The following is a 24,952-nucleotide window of genomic DNA, read 5'->3' as shown; positions in this document are numbered from 1 at the left end:
TGATATTGTCTATTCCAACCAAGGGCCTCCATGAGGGAAACGAAAATCACAGCACTAATAGGAAGAGAGAGAGAGAAATAGGCAACAGCTTCCTTATTCTTACTGGTACAATCAGAGCTACAATTCTACTCCTTATTCTTGTTATCGAATTTTTCCAAAAATCTATATATTACCCAATGTTACTCTCCACAGTCTTACAAAGCACAAACAACATGTGAAATTTTGAAGTTTTTAAAACGTTGGCTCATTAGCCACGTGATTATTGGGTTGAGTTTTTAGGGGTGGGAATATCGAATGATGGACTGTAAAAGACCAAAAAAAAAAAAAAGGTTTTAAATATTTTTGCCAGCATGTCACCTATAAGTGTACTAAATATCATCTTTTTATGGAATTATTTCTGCAGTTTCTGTTTCTTTTACCATAGAAAGGGAACGTAATTATCAGTTTGGCATTTGCACTTTGGGCCATTTTGCAAAAGTGGAAATGTCTGTAACTGAAGAAACATTTAGAACATTCACATAATATTAAGTTGAATTAAGTGTGATATTTTTCCCCTAGAGTTCTCTTGTACATAAATTTTGCTTCTTGGGGATAATTCCTTATTTTTTTTTTAATTTCAAGTTAATGTGAGAATACAAACAACTATGTTACAGTATTTGCATTTGTTAGGTAGAGTCCCTCTTATAGTTGTGTCCCGCACCCAAAAGGTGTGCCATATAACCCTTACATCATGCCCATTAAAAGGGAGTACACCAATCTCACCCCCTTTGCCTCTCTCCCCCCTCCCTCAGTCTTCCTGGCCCCCAACTTGAATTGAATTGAGTTTTTCTCTTATGTGTATGTGTGTTAGATTATCTATTGGCTTCATATTAAAATTGAGTATACTAGATTCTTGTTCCTCCAGGCTTGTGATACTTTACTAAGAATGTGTTCCACCTCCATACAGGTTAATACAAAAGATGTAAAGCCTCCATCTTTTTTACGGTTGAATAGTATTCCATGGCATACATATACAGATTGTTACTCCATTCCTGGGTTGATGGGCATTTAGGTTCTTTCCACATCTTGGTGATAGTAAACTGAACTGCAATAAACAATGTAGTGCAAATGTCTTTATGATAGAATGATTTTTTTTTCCTTCTGGGTAGATGTCTAGTAATGGGATTGTGGAATCAAATGGAAGGTCTAGTTTGAGTTCTTTGAGGGTTCTCCATACTTCTTTCCAAAAAGGCTATATTAGTTTGCAGTCCCACCAACAGTGTAAAAGTGTGGGGATAATTCTGAAGAGAGCCACTAACCCAGGCCTGTTGCTAAAAATGTTTACTCAGGATACTTCACCACGTCAGAGACACCTACTTTCATGAAGGCACATTCTATACACCAAGACAATATTTCTTATCTCTGGCACTGTACAGGTTCATCCTGTTTATAAATGATAATTGTATAAATAAAAGTAATTAGCTTACAAATAACAGTAAGACAATGTTTGCCCCCTTTGTATATAGAAGAGGAACCAAAATATCTCCTTAAGGAAGATGACTCCCAGTTAATTAATAGGAATAAAATTCTTGTATAAATATATGTGCATATTTGAAATATCATTAAAGACAGAATAAGAGATATGAATATATATATAGATACATGTGCATGAATGTATATACATGTGTATATATAACTATCTTAACTTAAAGTAAAAAAACTAATTAAGATTCATAGAACTGCTCCCAGTCAAATGGGAAAACCAGAGATTTAACTATCAATGTTTAATAGCTCAGTACAAGAAAGGCTTTGTATAAATAATGCAGATCATTTTGACTAATTATGTCCTCCCCACCTCTACCGGACCCCCTCTGACAGCTGCTCAGGGACCTTTCTTAGTGTCTCTTCTCAGAGCTTCCTGTATGGGCCACAGATTGTGTGACCCTGCCACTCTTCTCCCCACCATCCAATCTCTACCGACCCGCACCTCTATAACACACGCACACACACAGAGGCTGGGAGAGTTGTGATTTACCAGGGGCAGAGAAAGCCCATTCATAAGGCAGCACAGGATACAGAAGCAAAGGTGAGACATGGGAGAAAAGCAGAGAAACAAACTCACCTCAGCTCCTGATCCCCTTCCTCATCCCTGGCTGAGGCCTGATAGCATTTCCTATCCCTGAACCTTCCAATCAATCAATTTTGTTTTGTTTTCCTTAAATCAGGTAAAATGTTGGAGTTTTTGTTTGTTTTCCACTTGAATAAACAATTCCTAAGCAGTCCGACATTTTTCAAAGCAACCCACCCACATATATAGCACAAAGAATTCTAGGTTTCACATTGGAAGATTTGTGTTCAAATTTCCGATTTTCTGCTAGCTAACCTGGCCTTGAGAAAGTTGTTTTACTTCTGAGTCTCAGTTTTGTCACCTGTAAATTGATCACCCAAATATTAAATGAGATAAATAATATATGAAAAAACTAGCAAACCCATAAATGTTTGCTGAATTAAGCAGAGTTTGGAGAATGGTCTGTTGGCTTGTACTTTCCATAATGTAGTTAGGAAAATCAGCTTTATGACAAGGACATAAAATGGTATGAATTCTGACCAGCAGCCTAGAGAAATGTCAGGCCTGTCAGGCCAATTAGTCAAGCTGCTGATATATAACTTTTCTATAACAAGGGTCCGACAGGCTGAAGATATTTTGACTATCTTCTACTAGGATAAAGAACAGTGTTAGTTCCTATGCAGGCTTTTGCTGCTGCTCTGAATATCCTTTGGAAGAATCTGAGCTGCCCTTTGATATATGCTTAATACCAATTCAGACAACTGGACCCTAATCAATTATTTGTTATTTGAATGCCTTATGGAAACCCTACTTATTCATATACATCAATAATAATGTGAACATTAGAAGATTACCACACCATTGTAATTAAAAGGTTTAATATACATGTGAAGGAATTTTTGCTATTATTTCAAAGAATTCAAGTTCTAAGGAAATGAAAATAGACTTATGCCAGTTTTAGGAATTTTTGTTTCCATTACATTTCTAATAAGAAATTGATTGCTTAATTATATGTACCTAAGGAAGCAGTAATACCATTGTGCCTTGTCTGATGATACAAATGAATTAATTTTTAATATTAAACCTATGAACAGAAGTAGTATATGACAAAATAAGAAAAAAAGGACATAATGAGAAGAGAACCAAAATGGACATTTTATTTCTTTCTATGAAGAGAGATAACTTAGAGTTTTCAAATTATAACATTGTGTGCAGTTTATGAAAGATAAAATTGTTGAGAAGTGCTTCACCTTTGAATTGTTATGTACTTTTAATGTCTTTGGGTTCTCAGAAAGTATATTTGTCATTTTGTGTAATTGACAATAATAATAGTCCTCACCACTAATCTCTTAGTAAGAAAAAAGTCTGAACATCAGTTAATTATGCCTACTGCTATTGATATGAATTTTTTTTTTTTTGAGACAGAGCCTCAAGCTGTTGCCCTGGGTAGAATGCCATGGCATCACGGCTCACAGCAACCTCCAACTCCTGGGCTCAAGCAAGTCTCCTGCCTCCACCTCCCAAGTAGCTGGGACTACAGGCGCCCGCCATAATGCCTGGCTATTTTTTGGTTGCAGCCATCATTGTTGTTTGGCGGGCCTGGGCTGGATTCGAACCCACCACCTTAGGTGTATGTGGCTTGGGCCTTAGCCACTTGAGCCACAGGTGCCGAGCCGATATGAATATTTCTAAAAAGTTTTGTCATTTGATTTTGTCATAAGTGTAGATATCCCAATTTTACTTTAACTTAGTATTTACATTTTAATCAACTCTAACCAACTAACATTGAATGAATGGATAACCAAATGAACTGACTTTTACTGGATGTTCACTAAACCACAGACCCTGTAGCTCTTTGGTACCATTGCTTATCTGGATTAATAACACATAGATTTTCTTTTTTACTTCCAGGATAATCAAAGAAAGAGAAACAGCAGCATGAAGCAAAAATTTAAATGAAATCATTCTGTAATAAAAAAAAATGTGAAAACTGTCAGGGTGGCACAGAGAGGGAATAATCAATTCTCAGGAAAGGGGTTTCGTGCTTGAGCTTTGTAATCTGGAGGTCTGGATCCAAACTCCAGCTCTCTGCCATTCCATAGTTGTAAAATCTGAGTTGAAAGGTGACTGTGTTTTATCTCGACTGTGAAATGGAAGATAACAGTGCCTGCAGATTACAGTTGTACTAAGGGTTAAATAAGACAACATGTGAAAGGCTAATTTTGACACAGTATGTCTGGTATAGAGTGAGTGCTTCCTACCTGTTACTATGGTTGTGAACTTGACATGAGGGAGATATTTAATCAACAGGGGAAGGTTCTTACAGGATTCTCACAGGAGTTGCTAATGGAAAAAGAAGACATGAGAGAGAGAGAACAAGTTCTTGAAACCTTCCTCTCTGGCCTCAGTGTTATAAATTGGGAGATCCTTGGTGAGTCGATACTGATATTGGTACAATAATTTCATAATGTTAAAGTGCACAACAAACTCATGAGCTATTTGTTTAAAGTTGTTTTCAGGGCCGCATCCCAGTCCGATTCATTTAGTCTAGTGTGGAGGCCTAAAATTTGCAAGGTAACCCCATTTAAACAACTGCTCAAGATGTGCTTATAAGGCCACTCTATCTTGATTTTATTAAAATTAAGTTGCCACATTTGACATGTAATTTAGCAGGCTTATTTTCTACCTTTATATGAAGTATTCCAGCATCAGAGAAAAATAACACACACACAAACACACAAAGTACTTGTTTTGACTGCATTTAAATCAGCCAACTTTTCTCTCTCATAGGGGTGTCCAACCTGCAGCCATGGGACCCATGCAAATTATTTGAGGACTCTTTTGTTATCTGTGGTGATGGATATCACAATAATTATGCACAGATCTTGGTTTTTGTTTGTTTGTTTACTAATCACTTTTCATTAGTGTTTATGTGTTTAACATCCAGCCCAAAACAACTCTTCTTCCAATACGTGACAGAAAAAAAAGGTTGGACACTCCTGCCTGGGATATTCAGAAATTTTAAAATCCATGTTTTAAAAACTGAACCAAAGGTGCATGAGCAGAATGATTAGAAGTGGGCATTTATTACACTGACTTATTTATTTAATGTGGCTTGCCATGCTAGTCTGTAAATTCCATTGCAGCAGGAGATACCTTACTCACATCAGTTGTCCTACTAGTACGCCCAATGCCAAACACCAGGAATCAATTGGAAATTCCTGCATTTCTTGGGCAGAAAGAAGGAAGAGATGGGAAGGAGATGCAAAGCTGGAATAGACTGGAGATATATTTAGGAATGAAAATTAGCAGATTTTATTAAGCTGGTGAGAGATCATAGGAAAATATTATCAAGCTTCAAGCCTAGGTTGTTGGGTGTAGACAAAGTCCTCAACCACGGAAAAAGCACATTTGGTAGAAGATTTAGTTTTGTAGATCATGTGTTTGAGATGTCTATAAGAGACAATAACAATGTGAATCTAAAATTCTGAGATTGTGTAAGAATAATGGCCTCCACAGATGTACGTGATCTAACTCCTAGAACCTGTAAACGCTACCTTGCACGTCAAAGGAACGTTTGCCAATGTGATTAAAATTAATCAAATCCTGAAATGGGGAAGAGTTGCCTGGATTATCCAGGTGTGCCCAATCTAATCATAGGCATCTTTTAAAGAAAGGAGCTTTTTCTCAGCAGAGACTGCAGAGACACAGAGGTGGCAGCCTGAGAACTTGCTAAATGGAAAATGGAGACTGGTAGCTGTGGGCCAAGGAATAAAGGCAACTTCTAAAGCAAGGAAATGGATTCTCCCTGAAATCCCCTAGAAAGTAAGGAAGTTCTACCTATAATTTGATTTTAGCCCAAGGAGACCTTTATAGGAGTTCTGACCCGCAGAAATGAAAAATAACAAATTTGTGTGATTGTTATAACTAAATACATGGCAATTTGTTACAGGAACAATCAAAAACCAATACATTAGGTCTGAGTTGAACATAAATATTGATACCTGTCCTTCAGAATTTTATATAGCATATATAATCAGAAAGTAATTTCCTTCATTAGTTAATGCCCCTCCCTCTTAGTTCCTGCAGTCTTGTAATAAATAGTATAAAGGTAAAAGCGCTAGGTATTTGCCAGTTGGAAATCAGTTCTGTTCTCATTCTTCCTGCTCTCCTCTGGGCCTGGAGGCCTATAAACTGCTGGCTGGAAGCCTGCCAAGTGTGTACTGGAATACACCTGCCCTCTCCAGCTGGTTTCTGGTTATGTCAGCCAATGGAAAGTGCTGGTGGCAGTGACTAAGTAGGAGAAGGAAGTGACTTACTTTCTTCTGCTTCTGGCTCCTCTGCCTTAGCATCTTAGCACTCATAAGTTTTAGGCGTGGTGGCAGCAGCAGCGGGCCAGTTCTAGGCTGTGCAGTAACAGCGCAACTGTGGCATCAACCAGGGGTTGTAGGCACCAGCTACTTAGACAGCGAGTCCAGTAGCACCAGCAGGACTATGAGCCTGTGTGTGCCTGCAGAGCAGTGATGAGGTGGTCTGAGAAGCAGTGGTGGCAGCACCACTACCATAGTGCTCTATGGAACACACCTCTTTCCCCCTTGCCCTTATAGCCCAAGGGGCAGTAGTGATTACCCAAAGCTACTAATTTCTAGGTAGTAGCACCTTCTCCCTTTCTCTCCATCAGGCTTTTCTACACACTGGCAAACAATTCCTTGCATTATATTCCCTGTTTTTGAAAAGCTGAGAACAGTTTCCATTATCCTCCCACCCCTGGACAATTCGTTGACACAAATGCTTTTTGCACCATGAAGCAACAATGATATATTTGACTCCTTTGTTATGTTCTAAAAGCATAAAGTATGTATATAAAAGCTATGTACATATGAACCTTAACATTCGTTCATATGAACATATGGATAACATATACAGCCTTAATTATATATTCTTTCCTCATTTCAAATAATTACCTTTAAAATAGGTTTGTGTTGAGGAAAGAAAGTGAATGGAGGTGGGGGTACCCTTTGATTCATTAGAATTTCCAAAGCAGTGAAAGACATTTAAACAGAGTAAAGAGGCTGGGTGGTTCCCAGCACAGAGACAGTAGCATTAGATTAAATTACTACCCCTACAGTAAAGAGGGAAAAAAAAAATGCTTCCACATATCAATAGGATCATACAAAAAACTAGTCTGCTTAACTCAATTTTCTCTGACAAAAACACCAAGAAAAACAGAAAATCCACTTCAAACGTATCATTGTCTTGAATTAAAGCTGTATCAGGAAAGTAGGGCTCACTGCACATTTTCATTATGAAAGCTGTGAAAACATTCGCTGCTATTTGCAACAGTTGTACTCAATAGAATGCTAACTGGCCCCCATGCCTGGGCTTCTCTTCCCAAGAAAACCCAGCTATAGGAATGTACGATCTGATAGGGCCCATTGAAAAGAGCAGCAATTTAGGCTTGGCACCCATAGCTCAGTGAGTAGGGTGCCGGCCACATACACTCAAGTTGGCAGGTTCTAGCCCAGCCCAGGCCTGCTAAACAACAACCGAAACCAGAAAACAGCCAGGCATTGTTGTGGCAGGCGCCTGTAGTCCCAGCTACTCTGGAGGCTGAGGCAAGAGAATCACTTAAGCCCAGCCTTGAGGTTGCTGTGAGCAGTGACACTATGGCACTCTACTGAGGGCAACATAGTAAGACTCTGTCTCAAAAAAAAGAAAAGAAAAAAAGAGCTGCAGTTTGAACAATCTGATGTAGGAGTATTAAATTCCCAGTCAGTGCTGAGAGTGTTTTAAGGGAACATATGGAAACCAGTTTTTGACAGAACAAGCAGAACATAACCACTGGCTGTCTTTTATTGTGTACTTACTGTGTGCCGGACACTGTGCTAAGTAACATCACCAGTGAACAACCTAAGGCTTATAAACTGGTGGAGTAGGCACACCACCGGTCAGAGGTGGAGAGAAGGTTGACCCAATTCAGTCCAGCCCTAAAACAATGCCCTTTATACTCTTCATCCTTCTCTGTGCTTAATACAAGCAGGGAAAATGTCACTGCTCCCACCTTAAAATTTGAGAGGGAAGAGGGAAATGCAAAAATAAGACAAAATACATACATAAACTATCACAAAGTCTATGCATATCACAGTTCTTACTTTAATTTTTTAAATAAATATAGAAATATTAAACATTTGTTGCCAGGTAATACTGAAATACTCATGTTTTAGTTGCCATATATACTTTTCCGAGGTCCAGGAGTGCTTCATGTGTGTCACATCATCCTCAAGGTAGTAAATATTACCTTGGGTCTTCAAGGTTGTTATATTAATGGTGTCTAATTTCCTTAACAAAGACAATTGAGTTTCCGTGATTGATTTAAAACATTCTGAAAACCTCCACTTAATTTTCTTCACAGAAATATAATATAATATCCTCTTAAAGAAAAAAATAAAAAGCTTCCGTTTGGTCAGAACACCTTGGATTATCCTAGTAGAACAAAGACAAGTATTTTAGGTCCACCTGTAGTCAGAAACACTCCTGTGTACAGCTCTATAAAATTAATTCTCAGTTCTTCTGTTTTTATAAGAAAAAGCCTATTTATCATGAACTTACTGCACATGTAACTAGATTAATGATAATTAAACTTCAGAATTCTTATTTTCTTGTTTGTAAATTATTTCTGATTTCTTTTGCAATGATAACAATGACAAAATAATCATGGCTACCAATGTCATGTGGCATAAGCAACAGGAAGTGACTAGAAGACCTCATGTCAGGGCAGCAGGATGATAGTGTCTAGTTCTGTAGGGAAATTAAAAGTCAAATTTCTGAAATGATGTCCTTGTTACATGGTCGACAGGGTCCTGCCTGGATCGCCTTTACCCACCAGTCCTGCCTTGGTTCGCAGCCCCTCATCTCCCCCCCCACACACACATACACAGTTGTTCCTTAGGTCCTGACTCAGGGCTCTGTGCCAAGTGAACTCCTGCTCAATCCCCCTGTCTCAGAATAACTATTGTTCCTCTCTGGGAGGTCCTCCCTAACGACTAAGTTGGGTTACCCTGGGACATCCTTTTTTAGCATCAGCTACTTTTTCTTAACACAAACTTTTTAAAGAGTACTATGAAATACAAATCTGTTGATCACCTATTTTAATTCTCTGTAGACTCTGCTGAGACAGATGCCATGTCTGTTGTGCTCCCTTTGCTGGCGCCACCAGCACCTCTGTGGTGCCCATGATGGAGTAAGGACCTCAATATGGTGTGTGAAAACTTAAAGGTCCACACTCCACCAGCTTCAAGGCAGAGCTGTCATGTCCCTGAGAATGTCCACTGGGGACCTGGGGAGAGAGGTGTACATATTCCAAGTAGAGCAGCACAGAGATTTTCTGCCCACTGCCCTTACCTGTATGGCCTCATCTTTCTATAGGGGCTTCCTTTTTGGACTGCCATACTCTAGGGAGCCCTAAAGCCCCTCCAAAGCAGAACCTGAAATTGAAATTCATCTTCAGTGCTCCCATCCAATACCTTCATTATCCTCTTCAGAGGTCTCCCACCCTTTCTTTCAGGGGCCTAACACCTGAGATACTAGATTAAGAGAAAAATCTTTTCCAGATCCTTAATTAACACTGAAGAGAAAATAACTAGCAGAGTGAAGATATTTCTTAAGCATATTTGTATTTAGCAGCATATAAATTGAATTGTAGCAATCACTACTAGGAAGAGAGGATTATCCCAAGGAAAAGGGGCCACTCCTGCCCTCACAATACATGGAGCCCAGGCCAAGGCTCTCATATATTTTCTTCTTCCCAGTACTACATGTACAACCACCCTTTAGCCTTCAGCTGATGACACTTTTGGTGCTGGCCTGTAGGCTGCACCCCACGACCAGCACTACAATGGCTTTGCTTTCAATTGATGTCATCTCCTTGGACTCTTCCAGGTAGCTGAAATTAAAAAAAAAAAAAAAAATCCTAAGAAACTTTATTACAAAAGTTGTTGGAATTTCACCATATGCAAAACCAAAAAGGTTCAGGACCAAAACTGAAAAGTACAGATAAAAACTTAGAATTGTCTAAATCCTAAAATAATTTTAAAATCTGGGGCAGTGCCTATGGCTCAGTGGGTAGGGCACTGGCCCTATATACCAAGGGTGGCAGGTTCGAACCCGCCCTAGTCAAACTGCAACAAAAAAATAGCCGGGCGTTGTGGCGGGCACCTATAATCCCAGCTACTCAGGAGGCTGAGGAAAGAGAATCACCTAAGCCCAAGAGCTGGAGGTTACTATGAGCTGTGATGCCACGGCACTCTACCGAGGGTGATAAAATGAGACTCTTGTCTCTTAAAAAAAAAAAAAAAAAGGAAAGTACTAGTGAATTAGTGAATTTTAAAATTTGACCTAAGACTCAGTGTATGGGCCAACTGGACCATGAAAATGGGATCTAGTCTCAGTTCATCCATTTTGGTTGTCTCCCTCTCTTGTTTTACCGTTTTTTTTTTTTGTTTGTTTGTTTTTTCTGTTTTATACAAAGCAGTCAGTCACTTTCCAAAGCTTGTAGGTAGTATTACTTCCCAGGATTATTAGGTTCTGGGGTAATATATCTTCTCTTCCCATAGTGTAATTTATTTTTCAGTTTTGCTACGTGGCCAGCAAGCTCCTAGCACATAGTAGACCTTTAATAAACACATAGTTGATATATGATTGATGTACTGAATGAATGAATGGATAACTTTAACTCTCCAGTTGAAATCTTTTTCTGTTTTTAATTCTAGAAAACATTAGCCTCCTGAATACTAGTCTTCTATATCCAGGTTTCCACCCCAGGTACTGGCTAATCCCCACTTGACTCTGTTTAAAGTGGGCCTCCCCGCCTCCTTCAGCACTTAGCTCAGGGGGAAACCGCTTTTGCTTCCACTTATCCACTCAGGTGTTTCCCACAGTCATTTTAGCATTTTTCATAAAAACTGCAAACGAAGTGAAACTAATATATAATCAATGACTACATATGGAATTAATTGGCAATGTGTCAGACAGCTAATTGTGTTACTCCAGGTATGATGCATGCATTTTAACTGTATTTCACAAGCAACAGGCACTTATCTTTCATTCCATCTAAGTGGTTTTCAAATCAGAGAGCTCCAGGTTTGGCCAAATGCACCTTCCCAGCCCAAATACAGAGGGAAGGGGGGGCGTTTCACCATTCATGACCTTCCTCCAATGTTTAGATAAAGCAGTTCTGCTTATGTCTATTTTGCCTGGCTCCTAAGATTCCCTTTGAACAAAGGATGTCATAGCTTTAAAAGCCTGAAAAAAAAAACCTAGTCAGACATGAATGAGTTGTTTCCAAATAGAATAGTAAGAAATGTTGAGATTTCAGTACCTTCCACATCTCATTCAAACATAGCACTCATCAAGTTCAGAAATTTAATCCTAGGGCCAGCCTTATATTCATGACTTAATGAATAATTTAAAACTCCATGTGCCCAAATTTTTGTCATCCAATTAGATCACATGTCTCATTCCGGTTACTATATATTTGGTTTAATTCTAAAACTTTCTGGTTAAGCAATGCTTATACTCTATATCAGTCCACACAAGGACACTCCATATGAGTATTTTCATGCCAGTTATCACTCTCTCCAGCTATGCCTCCTCACCTGCTCTATTCCCTGTGGAAGGCTGTTTTTTTTTTTTAATCTCCTTCAGGGGAAGACAGCAACCTGATAATTGAAAAGATTGAAACAGAGTATGATTTTTAAAAAAAACAAATTCACAACAAAGTGACCTACCAGTGGAAGAAACACAAAGAGGGCTTTATTACTTTTCCTTTATAAAACTATTCCACAAATCTTCTATGATGATAAGAAAGAAAATCATCAGTGATTATCACCTAGGATTCTCCTAGCAACATCACGTAGAACTCTTAGACTCTTACAGTGTGGTGTATGAATGTTGGAAGAAGAATGTTATTAGATTTTATTTAAAATACATGATCAATTATTTAAATATATTTAAATTCATTCAAATTAGGATTGATTAATATAAGCATTATTTGGGCTTTATGATTTTGGCAATAATCTTGTTTCCATAGCGACACAAACTTGTATTTCATCTTCGTGCATACTCTGAAATTATAACAACTTTTGTAATAAAGTTTACATATAATTTGCACATAAATTTCGTTTTTATGAGAAGTCCAAGCTAGAGGTTTCTTTCTTTTAATCATTTATTGTTATGTTATCATTAAATATATAATTCACATCTCCTTTTGAATAATGAAAACTCAACAAAGAGTCATTTCTATCCACTTGTAAGACATTTCTAAATTTATGTGATGGTTGGATCTTTGAATATCACATGTAATATTAAGAGAAAGATAATGAAATACTTCACAGATGTCACCCTGGATATAATCCATGTGTTATATTAAGCATAAATCCATTCATTCTCACCTAATCAGTATGCTCTTGTTCATTTGTTTCAAATGGTGAGCAAGTTTGCTTCAGTCAAAGTGCAGCAGAAAAGTGGAACTACGGAAGCACTGTCCAATTACATGTACACACCCCCACCCCCAAACAGGGATTTTAATTCAGTAGTTTACTATCAGTTGAGCTACAACTCAATTTGTATTTTTTTAATTATTTTACTTTATCTTTTTTTATTTTACTGTATTATTTTTGAGACAAGGTCTTGCTCTGTCCCCATGCTGGAGAGCAGTGATGCCATCATACCTCACTGCAGCCTCAAATCCTTGGGCTCAAGTGATCCTCTTACTTCTACCTCCTGAGTAGCAGTGACTACAGGCATGCACCCTGTGAAGGCTAATTTTTGCATTTTTGTAAAGACAGGGTCTCACTATGTTGCTCAGACTGGTCTCAAACTCTTAGCTGCAGGCGATCCTCCTGAGTAGCTGGGACTACTGGCACACACCCCTCGTGCGGCTAATTTTTGCATTTTTTTGTAAAGACAGGGTTTCACTATATTGCTAAGGTTCGTCTCAAACTCTTGGCTTCAAGCAATCCTGCCACATTGGCCTCCTGAAGTGTTAGGATTAAAGCGTGAGAGACTTTACCCAGCCCCATGTTCTTTACAAAAACTCTTTTTAATATTGTTTTTAAAAATAAGTCAGCATATAATACTTAGCATTAGGATAATGGTTGCCTTTGGTGTGGTGTGGTGCCTGGTAAGGGGCATAAATGAGGCTTCCAAGACTCATAATTATCTATAAACACATTTAGAACATTAAAAAAGCTATATATATATATAAAATATATAATTTGAGATAATTTATATGTTATCTTTAATATAAAAGTTAAAAGGCAACTTTTCATTTACATACCACTATGTCTAGCATTGAAAATTGTTGGAATTTTATGAAATTAAAATTATTACTTCAATCGGTCCAACTAATGCTTTTCCCCCCTAGGAATCTATAAATCTCCAAATGAAAGACTAAATAAACTAAAAAGATATGATTAAGACGTGCCTTTAAAATGATTTGATTTTTATATTTTTAAGTTTGCCCAACGGATATAGAATGTATATAACATCAAAAGGAAATATCTGGAAAAAGTAGACAGTATTTAAAAGTAGGAACAGTATTTTTCTAAATATATGATAATGTTTTACTGTTTCTATCATCTTACAAGGAATGTAAGAACCATCATACCTCATATTACATTAAAATGTATAATAAAGCATTTAGAATTGTAGAAATTTCAATAATATATGAGAAAATAATGCAAGTGCTATACATGGCAAACGATGTTCTTTGCTCTCACAAACATTTCACTCCTTCATATGACTTAACAATAAAGAACTGCCACTGTCACTGAATTTGGAAGGGATGGGATATTAAAGAGGGAGTTCTTGCTTCTCTACTCTCATTTCAAAAGGGCACACTGAGAACCAGTGAGTGAAATGTTGAAGGAGGCAGAGACACTTGGGTAGAAGCAGAAGGACACTAGTGTCCCAGGAAAATCACCTTGATAAGCAGAGATTCTCCCACTATAAAAATGTTCACCCATGTTAAGGGTAGTAGTATTAGTTTCCTCTTCAGCAGCTCTAATAAATTTCCACAAATTTATTGGCTTAAAACAACACAAATTTATTATCTTACAGTCATTTCAGTCAGAAGCCTCACTGTATTAAGATCACAGTCTTAGTAAGGTGTAATTTCTTTTCTTCCTGGGGGCTGTACGAGAGAATCTGTTTATTTGCCTCTTCCAGTTTCAAGAGGTCACTTGGATTCCTTGACTTCTGGACCTTTTTTTAACTTGAAAGCCAGTAGCATAGTATCCTCAAAAGTCTCTGATTCTAACCATTCCTGACCCCCTCACACAGGGGCCTCTGTGATTACAATAGGTTCATCTGCATGATCCAAGATAATCTTTACAACTTCCTTAATTCAATAATATCTGCAAAGTTCCTTTTGCCATATCAGATTCATAGGTAGGGGCATTAGAACACAGACATCTTTGGGGAAGCTATCATTCTGCCTACCATTATGATATATTTAAAATATATAGCAGGAGTATACACCAGATTTTTAAGAATATTTCTAATGTTTAGATTCTATAAATAAGGCAAAGAATCAAATATCTGTTAGCAATTGTAAAAACAATTTGTATTGGAGACTGACCATAAACTGAGCCTGACTTTCTACAGCCCTGAGAATATTCCTCTTTCTCTGTATTTCCCACCCTAGATAACTGGATAGTCTAGAGAAAATTCATTGTTTAGAAGGATATTAAGCTCCTTTTATGGATAGTGGACATATTCTGACCACTCAAGAAAAGACAAGTGCAAATAAAGCCTTATTGGAAAGTATGTGACTAATGACTGGACTGCTCCAGGATGCTGATATATCAAAGGTTATAGTGGCTATTGGTTAGGAAATTATCTTCTCTTTTAAAAAAGGAAAAAGAAAAAGTTGCTACACACTCCCTATACTCCTAAATAGAAAGGGAATTATCAAGTTCCTAACTTGTAATCCATTTTTCAGAAGCTATTAAATATATGCCAAGTAATCCATTTTTCAGAAGCTATTAAATATATGCCAATGAAAAAATGTAGCTTAACCAATTTCATCCATTTACATATACCAATCCTGTTTCCTGTGGTCTTTTGCAAAAGGTGTTCTGAAATGGTTGTATGGAAGAAAGCACTGTGCAATTTGGATTAACAGTAGGTATTAAATTATACTTGTAGTGATTGATCAAATGATCTTGGTACATATTAAAGAAAGAAACATTGCCATGAAAACAGTTACCAATTTATCCATCAATAGAACAGTCACTGTTCTGAAAGATTATAACTAATTGGGGAAAAACTTCTCTATGGAAAAATCATCTTCATGAAAGTACCAGGACCAAAGGGAACATATTCACAATTAAATGTCTGCTAAAAGAAGAAAATTACCCAATTGTAGCTTTGTAAGACCTGAAAGTTTTTCCTCACTGCAACATCAGGTGTGTATGCATACACATTAACACACATAATCTGGGCAATAATAATTGTTTATATTTACTCAATGGGCGTCAAGCACTGGGCTCATATCACCATATTAGGGGCCATCCTTTGCTACTGGGAAGAAGAGAAAACCAGAGATGAAACTGCTAATCATTGGCAACACTAGGATTTATAAAGGGGCAGTTTAACTTCCCAGGGACTTTCTTCTTGATCCCCATATAGTAATGCCTCTTATCACTGGCCAAAAGTAATAATCTAAGAGTGCCAAGAGTGAGGCTAAATATATCTATATAAATTTTATCATAGAAAAAGATAAAAATCAATATTTGTATAAGTTAGTGCTCATCATCCCTAAAGATATACTTAAGATTTCCTTAAATTTCATTAATTTCAAAATAAATATATAGCAAAACTAAAAAGCTACCTCCACTTCTCTGGAGAATTATTGCAGTAAAGTTTCATAAGAGGTATTCACAGCAATTCAGTAAGGTTAACCGGCTTTTAAATCATAAGATAAATGTTAAGGTCAATGACTAGATGGAAATTTCCAATATTCCTCATCCCAGCTACACTGCTGTGTCAAACACATCAGTGGCAGTGTCCTAAATGATGAAGAATCTAATATTATATTGGCCATAATTCATTGATTCATACATCCATTTATTCATTTGACAAATATTGATTAAATATACAGGTCAGTAGGAAAGTTTTGAGACAGACTATGTTATGGTCCATTATTTCACTTCCAAGAAACATAGCTGACAACACCCTTTCTGTTCACCTAAGCAAGTTTCAACTTGCTCGGCTTATCAGTGTTGCTGTGAGGGCTTCATTAGTTTCCATCCATGCAAATTTTATGCTTCTTGATTTTTGTGAATCTCAAAACTTTGTTAATGACTCAGATATAATAAAGCAGAGACTATCCTCAGATCTGAAGATATAAGGATAGCAGAAGATACAGTTCAGTCATAAGCAAGCAAGTAAAGAATGTAATGACAGCCTGTAACAGGTGCACTTGACCCATGACAGGGAACTCAGCAGAGAGTCACATGAGGACTGATCTCCTCAGATAAGAATACATAAGATATGGTCCAACCAATAAAGGGAGAAAGAGGACTTTTAGCAGAAGGAACAGCATCTGTAATGTTCTTGACACATCATCGTCAAGAACTCTGAGTAGGTTCAGTATAACTGGAGTACAGAATTGGGTAGCATAATAGAAGGAAAGCTGAAGATGCAGGTGGGAGATGGATCATGAAGACTCTTAAATACCACCCGAGGATTTTGGACAATGTTAGGTAATGTGAATGTAATCAATATGGCCACCTCTGTGTCTCTTCACTTCACGTTCAGAGGAAGCAGATCAGCAGGAAGGGTCTTCCTGAACTGAAGCCTCCATCCTCTGTCATTCAAAAAAGATCCCTCATGGTCATTTTCTGCTTAGAATATAACATTTATTTCATTCACAAAAAGAAAATGCAAAGAGCCTTTGCTTGCCAAGAAAGATGTTAGAGAATATAATTATTCATAGCAAAATGAAAGGACATCTGTGAGCGGAGGGAGGGGGGAAATCGTATTTGTCTGGTGCTGAAGAGGTACACAGGACAAGTGAAGTGCTGACTAATGGCTGTGGGAAGAAGGGCAGGGAAGAACACCAGTAGGTGGGTTCTCAATGGAGATGTGGGGGAAGCTCTAAATTCTGAGCTGGAGATGAACATTACGTGTGAAGGGTGAACAGAGAAGAAACTTGTATGGTTGGGCTGAGAAGCAAACAGAACAGGGTGTTTTTCACATTTGCAGAGGCTATTGCCTCTAGAGTTCAAAGTATACGCCAACATTTATGTGTAAACCAAGAAAGATATTGAAAAACATCAATAATTATGTGAATGAAGGGAATATGAATTGATGGCAAGAAGAATAATAGACAGGGAGAAGATGGTTTAAAAAAATAAACTGGCAGTATCAGTTTCAAAATAAGCTATATTTTACCTCTTACGCCCACACAGAAGTAAAATAAAATTTGCCAAAAGGAAATTGCCGATTGTCAAAGCAAAAGAATTGGCAGCCCTAATTATACTCACTAGAAATGAACAAACTGAATACTCTCCGTGAATCATTCTCAAAGCTGTCCAGTGCTGAGTGGCATTCCTATATTTGGAAATTCTGTATTTTATTATATATTTGCAGCCCAACTTGATTTCACAACAGACCTAAGTCATCTGAAAGGAACTATATACATTAAAACAATAAAATATAAATTTTAAAACAATGAGAGCCATGGGAAATAAACTAAGAGCTGGACTGGACACAGGAGATGAACAGAGACGAGTATATCAAGTTGCTTTTAAGGCCAACATCAACCTCCATCACTTCGCTAAAGCACAGATTTGTCTCTGGACTTCCCGCCAGCCAAAGAAGCAGAGAGTTAACTAATACTGCTCCTTTTCTATGAAGAAAAATACATATTTTCAGTTCTTCAGGAATATATGCTTAGATTTTAGATACCAAACTTGAATTTAAAGAAGAGTTTAATTTAATAAATGTATACTTTGGTTTCTCTTCAGATCATATAAGTCTTTCACCTTTTAATTTAATAAATGTTATCAGGGGTCCATCTCAGGAAAATTAACATCATTCATGAATATTTTAAATGGTAAATCCCATCTCCATTTTAAACTCTAGAACACTCCTTTACATTTTTGTCTTCAATAAGTTCAGAATGCCTTAGTTACAACTGAAAAGGCTGTGCGAGACAAGAATTCATCTTTCCAGAATTTCTTTTCAAATTCAGTAAGTCCTTCCAATGCAAGAGAGACTGTGTAACTTGGGAATTTGTATATCCTTATTATCACCATAGTTATATACTTTTTTTTGAAAACATAACAAAATTTAATTTCTCTCTCTAGACATTATCCACTAACTAAACCTGATTTGAAAATCTATCTACAAAAGGCTGTCACCTGTCATTGTATATGGGTTACCTGAACTTTTATGAAAAACTGTATCTATTACAACCAAAATACATTTTCAAGCAAAGCAGCATTTTATTTCAATTTTTATTCAAATTATTTTCTATAATATATATACACACTCAAGAATTATTATGATAATGTATATCTTGAACAAACCAACTTCACACTGAAATGGACCTGACAAAGTTATTTGAAATATATATTTTACTCTGCTTGCTCCTTGCTGCCAATATAGCCTTAAACCTACTGATATTTTGAAATCTGTTCATACTTAACACATAATGTGTATTTTAATGTATACATTTTAAACAACAAAGATTTCACAGTTAAAGCTAAGTTTTTTTAAAAAAACAAAAACTACAATGGTTAAGTTCCATGTTAAATACCATACACCATACAGCCTGCAAATAATGTCAATGTATTTTATCTTATTTTCACAGTATGGAGCAGAAACCTAAACAGAAAGTATACCTTACTTGTACATCTGAAAGAAAGAAAATCAAAGTATCTGAGCTATCAAATTATAATCATAAAATAAACAAACTATACTCTAATAAAAAGCCACAAATTATAGCAATCAAATACGCAATTGATGCTTCCTAATGTGAAACTTTTTGAAGTTAAATGAACACAAATTTGTTTAAGAGCTAGAAAGTTAACACCTGGCACAGATGCTAACTCCAAAGTTCCTGAAATCAATTATTTGCAAGAGAAAGAAAGAGTTGAAAAGGTAATGAGAAGAAAAGAGGTTGCTTAATACTATGTTTGACATAAGAAAGAAAAAATGTATTATAAGAATTGTGAATCTTCTTTATTGAAAACATCTGAGTTTCAACATGAAAGGCAATATTATGTATTCATGAATTCAAGAAGAGGAGGCAGGTGACTTCTCTATGGGAGGGCATGTCTTCATAATTATATTTAGCACATGAAAAGTGCATCAGTTTGAGAGCATTTTTTAATGTGTCTAACATGTACTTATTAAGCATAAGGAAAAATATACATGATCAGATATTCAGCATAAGGAAAATACACACGATCAGCTATTATAGGCATTTGGGAAAAAAAAGGACAAGCATGTAACCACACTCATGTACTCATTTAAGAAGTTTTCTAGATATCTGGATGCACTTTCAAAGTAATTCAGCTTTCCTACAATTTATATACATTTTAAATTTTCAAAAGGGAACTTCATAAAATTATTAAAATAAGTGGACTTTCATTTAAAATGTCTGTTTGTTTATATGTCATCTCCTATTAGACAATTTAATCATATATATAATGTAGGATAAGGTTACTAAACATAAAAATGGAATCCAAGTACCCTGATCTATTGTTTAGATGACAATCTCAAGAATTTTCTTCACATCCAATGTCTTAGGGGAAAACAATCGGCACCCTAAAAACAGCTATTCCTGGGTGTCTAACTTTGGTTCTTTCAGGAATAAGCACTTTTTAAGAAATATCAAAAGAGTGATAATAAGCTAAGCATCTGTCACATAGAAAATATATAGCTATGATTATTAATATTTAATCAATACATATCAATAGGGATCCAGAGTGATAGTCTTACTACTAATCACACACAGATTAAGTAACTATGACAAACTATACTCAAACAAATCTAATTTTGAGATGATATTTTAGATTACATGAAATAACTAAGAATTCAAATGTATTTTTGAATTACATAGAAGATAATTTTCTTTTACTGAATTCAAACATGGTGATAGACAAACTAAGGAGTTAATGAAAAGAAGAATTTACCTACAGATTGTTCTTCATGAAGTCTAACAAAGTTACTACAATTATTATAACAAAATTTTATTATTAACAAGACTTTATAATACAGGGTGGATGTAAAGTTTGTTTGTAAGTAAACTATTTTAAATTGCACACAAACTTTATGTCCACCCTGCATATAGGTACCTTTTTATGCTGATCACAGATAACAATGTGTGTGTATCTCTATCTAATATTGTGAATGTGTATGTATCTCATACCATACTTTTACGTTTACATTTTTAACCATAGTATTTTAGAGCTACGAAAGGGTAAGGGATCAGGGTTGTAGGATGCACATTGATCTTCTCACAATAGAGACTTTTACCATTAAGCATTGTGCAATACTCTTATTTTCCTTTTCCTTTCTTTTCTTTTCTTTAATCTATCTCTGGATTTAAAGTAACACAACCTATCTCAAATCAATTATTCACATTCCAATTATGAGAAAAAAAACAGTATGCTAAAAAAAGAATAGCGATGAGAGATGCAATAGATAAGATGTTTCCATGTTTTTACTTTGAGGATAGAAGCTGAATTTCACTCCCAAGATTTTCAGTTTACTGATCTAAAAAAATTGTTTGGAGGTAAAATGCTTTATTTATTTCTCAAGTACTTCATTAAGTATTTATTATAAGAATCCCACATAATGATTCAATATATTTTTAAGTAAAATCCTTTGAAATAAAAAATATAAATACACTCAATCTATTTCTTACATTCAGTTTAATATCACATGTGATTTGGACATAACAAATGTACACAACTACTTTAACTATGTAACTAAAAAATTGTACCTATATAATTTTATTATAGATAAGGCAGTGAAATGTTATATCCACATTATCATCCAAGTACATTATACTATACTACACGCATACTTATACTATGTATCAGAACTAAAAATGAGAAACTTATTCTTTCAAAAAGGAAGCATAGCCTTTTTCCTTTCTACAACAGAGCTACAAAATAGTCTTCTTCAATAATTGGGTTTTTTTGACTAGCAATACCCCATACTACTTTTAAACAGCTTTATATAAACAGAAAAACATACAATGAAAGTAAGAGGAGGTACATTTGGATTAAAAAATTGAGGATCAAAGTTGAAGTATTGGAAAATTTAATGAACATTAGTTAAATCAACCAAGAGTATCCCAATCTATAGTGCTAGATAAACTGACAGTGAGTGGAAGTAATTAAAGTTATTGATGTAGAGGTCAATTTTAGGTCATTCTGGATACTAAGTTTGAAAAGGTAGCATCAGAGTAGCTATGTTTTCTAAGAAAAATAAATAAATGAATGTCTTTTATGGATCCCTGAGTTTAATATTTATACTGAAGAGAAAATCGATAAATTTATGTCAACTTGAAAATAACTGTGGGATGTGTGTTACTGAATTTAAAAAAAAAAAAAAACACAATCACAATTTTTAGTTTCACGCTTCACAGTTAACTAATAAAGGCAAACATACACTCTTCCAGACCACAAAACTACACAAGGGTCTAGGGTCCAAAATGTAGGGACCCATTTTAACTTAGGGAGAGGGACTAAGATACCAAGCAATGAATGAAAAGAGAATCCCAACTGGATGGCAGACTCGTCTCAACAACATGCCAACGACAGAGAGTAGACGGACATCAATTTTTCACACGCTGCCCAGTTTATGTGAGAAGCTATGGAAACCTTTAAAAAGCTATGCAAATTCCATAGTAAAATGTAAAAGGAGACAAAATAAATCAAACCACATTGAAGAAGTACATATGCAGGCTGATTTGATGTTTTTAAATGATGTCTACACAATTTAAGTGCCCTCAAATGTGTACATATCAGAGAGAACCACACAGTGAGTCAAAGTGTAGAGCTTAGGTAACAAAGTAAATTAGTACTTTAGTAAAAACAAGCCCACTAGTGAATAAAAATAGAGTTCTGTGTATGTAAAACGCCCCCGGTGAGCCCCTGTCAGCCCCCATAGCCATGCAGACAGCAAGGCTGTCTGTTCACATCCACATCCACATCCCTTTGGGGCCAATCAAGCTCCTGGGAGATGAATGACCAGGCTGGGGAAGGAAGGGCACCTTTTGAACATGACAGAGATTTCCTCTGCAAACCTTAGAGATTTTGGAAGATTAACAATGTAGTCTAAGTAATTTAAGTAGAACCAAATAGTGTGGGTATTGTGAAGCAAATATCCCATTATCCTGAGAATTAATAAGGCAGATACACTACCTCACACCATCCAATTCAGATTTCCAGAACCAAAGGGAGGATAAGGGAGACAAAAACAGATTATCAAAGCACTGGAAAATAATGCCCATGAGACAGGTGGAACATTCTAGGTTTTCAAAACAGATTAAACTTAAAGAGGAAATGGAAGGATTTAAGTTTGCTATAAGGCAGATTCTCTTGACACCATGGGCTGCTAAACATTAAAGTGGTGTACTGAGACTATGGAAACTCCATCCTGGGAATCTTTAAAAATAGAAAATATTCAGATCTGCTGATCAAAAAATTTAAATGTGGACTTGATTCAACTAAAACTCTCCAAGTCCCTTCTACTCCTGTGAGCTCAATTGTCAGTCCTAATATTAAAATTTTCTGTGTAACACTTCTGATTCAGCACTATATACAGTAGTTAGGGGAATGCAACAACCCACAGGACTTTTTACAGAACACAAAAGCATGTGAAGAAACAGTCTGTCAGAAGGAATCCTAGTGAAATCTCTGGGTACTTGTACTTTCTAATTTTAGATTTCCCATGCAAATCACATATGGAGTTTAATCAAAGGTTATTATAATATATTGTAGTTTTGAATAATTCATGCTAATGAAGCATTAAACCATGATGGAAAAGCACCAAATGTAAAAAATAAAAATGGGGCAATTTAAACTTTTCTTCTTTATATCATACAGACTTGAAATACTACTTTTTATATTAAACTAGGAAAGTTTGCTCTTTAAATTTGGATGCTTAATCACTTAGTAATAGCCCAAAACTTACACACGCACAAACATACTTTTGAAACACATCTGAATCCTTAAAACATTATTTTATAGTATGTACCACAGAATGAATGAATATATTTAAGTCATAGATCCTAAACGAAATTACTCTCTAAAAATTATGTGAATAAATCAAATAGTGACAAAATTAGTCTGTTAAATAGCAATCGCTCAAATTGTATGTTAATAAATACATATATAATACAACAAAACTATCCTATCCACAAAACTCTTTTTGCTTCCCTTAGAAAACGCACATAGTTAAGCTTCAGGTACAACCAAGTTTTGACCAGCAGCTTTCCTTCTGCCAATGATCTGAGGCAAAATCTCTAAAGAGTTTATTTTCTTATAAAGCAACAATAGCATTTTAAAACTAATCTCAACTGCTGACTTCACAAAAGCACATTATAAAGTGCCACGCAAACTTTCTACACTACCCAAATCAGCAGATTCATAAGTTAACACAGCCCAGAGGAGCTACCTTTCACAGCCCTGCAGTTAACTGCATACAGTAAATATTTACATCCATACAACCATAGATCCTAACGACTGTGTTGAAAATACACCTGTAAACACACCCCTCTGTCAATAAGTTGTATAAACAGACACAATCTGCCTACTGGTGAGGTTTGTTTTATTTATCTAACCTCCCTCCACTCGCCCTATCAGGACATCTCTCAAAACCTCTGTTTATTCTTTATTCTGAATGTTTGTGTATCAGTGTGTGTGTGTCAATGTGTGTGCGTGCGCGCGCGCTCACATTACCGGAGAGGGAGATCCGTTTTTGCAGAGGGGTCCTCTAAAGACTCCTTTAATGCCCCTGTAGTGCCCATTGCTGAGATGTCTCGAACTGATGACCAGGTAACAAGCCATGTGGGTCCGGGCGGGAGGCGCAGAGTCTCAACTCCTCGCAGGTGAGCAGCTGGTCTAGCCTTGGAAACGCAGGCTGGTTTCTCAGCAGCGACAGTGACTGCCACCTCCAGAGAAGAAGCGGTCAGCAGTCAGCAGAGGACGCGGCGGTCGCGCGTCCCCGCTCCTCGCCCCGCGCCGGGCTCCCGCCGGCAGCTGCTGTGCTGACAGAGGCGGCGGTGGCGGCGGCAGCCACAGAGCACGGAGGGGACCCCGAGAGCCAGTCCACATGCTGCTCTGACGAGGTGGCTGCTCGGCCGCGGGCGGGCAATATATTTATTTAAGGACAACTTCCAGGGTCCACCAGAGAATCAGGAATTCCCCTGCCCCCGCCTTCGCACTCCGTGCGCGCGGGCGGAGGCTGCGGCGCGAGCCCCCGGCGGGTGGCGGGGGCGTCCCGGCTGAGCCGTGGGCTGCGGCTCCTGGGAGTCGGCAGCGGCGCCGGCAGCCTGCGAGGGAGAGTGGCGCGGAGTCCTCGGGAGCGCCAGAGCGCTGCCTCGCTGCAGTGGCGAGGAGACGGAGGACAAGGCGACGGGCGGGCTGGGGTGCGGGTCGGGAGTTGGGGACGGCGCCGCCCCTCGGAGCTGCGGCTCTGAGCAGCCCCGGAGGCTCCGGGTGCGCCGGGAGGCCCGACCAGGAGGTGACAGTCGCGGCGGCGGCTCCGAGGGGCTCTCGGGGCTGGGAGACCTGCCGTTCCAGCCTCCGGGCACCCGTCGCCCAGCCCCCGTCCCTCTGCCGCGTCCCTGAGCCAACTTTGCACTGTGTTTGGGAGTGG

The 24,952-nt window shown here is 37.3% G+C and overlaps 1 protein-coding gene across 1 annotated transcript in view; it reads right to left on the bottom strand.

Moving 5' to 3' along the window:
* ZNF804B (zinc finger protein 804B) overlaps nucleotides 1–24,668 on the bottom strand; it is a 503,980-nt gene extending 479,312 nt beyond the window's left edge. The window contains exon 1 of the mRNA XM_003782809.1: nucleotides 24,034–24,668. Coding sequence (XP_003782857.1) covers nucleotides 24,034–24,141 — 108 coding nt within the window. The 5' untranslated portion in view covers nucleotides 24,142–24,668. The remainder of the gene's footprint in view (nucleotides 1–24,033) is intronic.
* Nucleotides 24,669–24,952: the final 284 nt, after the last annotated feature.

This window comes from Otolemur garnettii, unplaced genomic scaffold (genome assembly GCF_000181295.1).
Source record: "Otolemur garnettii isolate 467f Iridium unplaced genomic scaffold, OtoGar3 scaffold00005, whole genome shotgun sequence".
Taxonomy (NCBI): Eukaryota; Metazoa; Chordata; class Mammalia; order Primates; family Galagidae; genus Otolemur; species Otolemur garnettii.
This window is presented reverse-complemented; position numbering and strand designations above follow the sequence as displayed.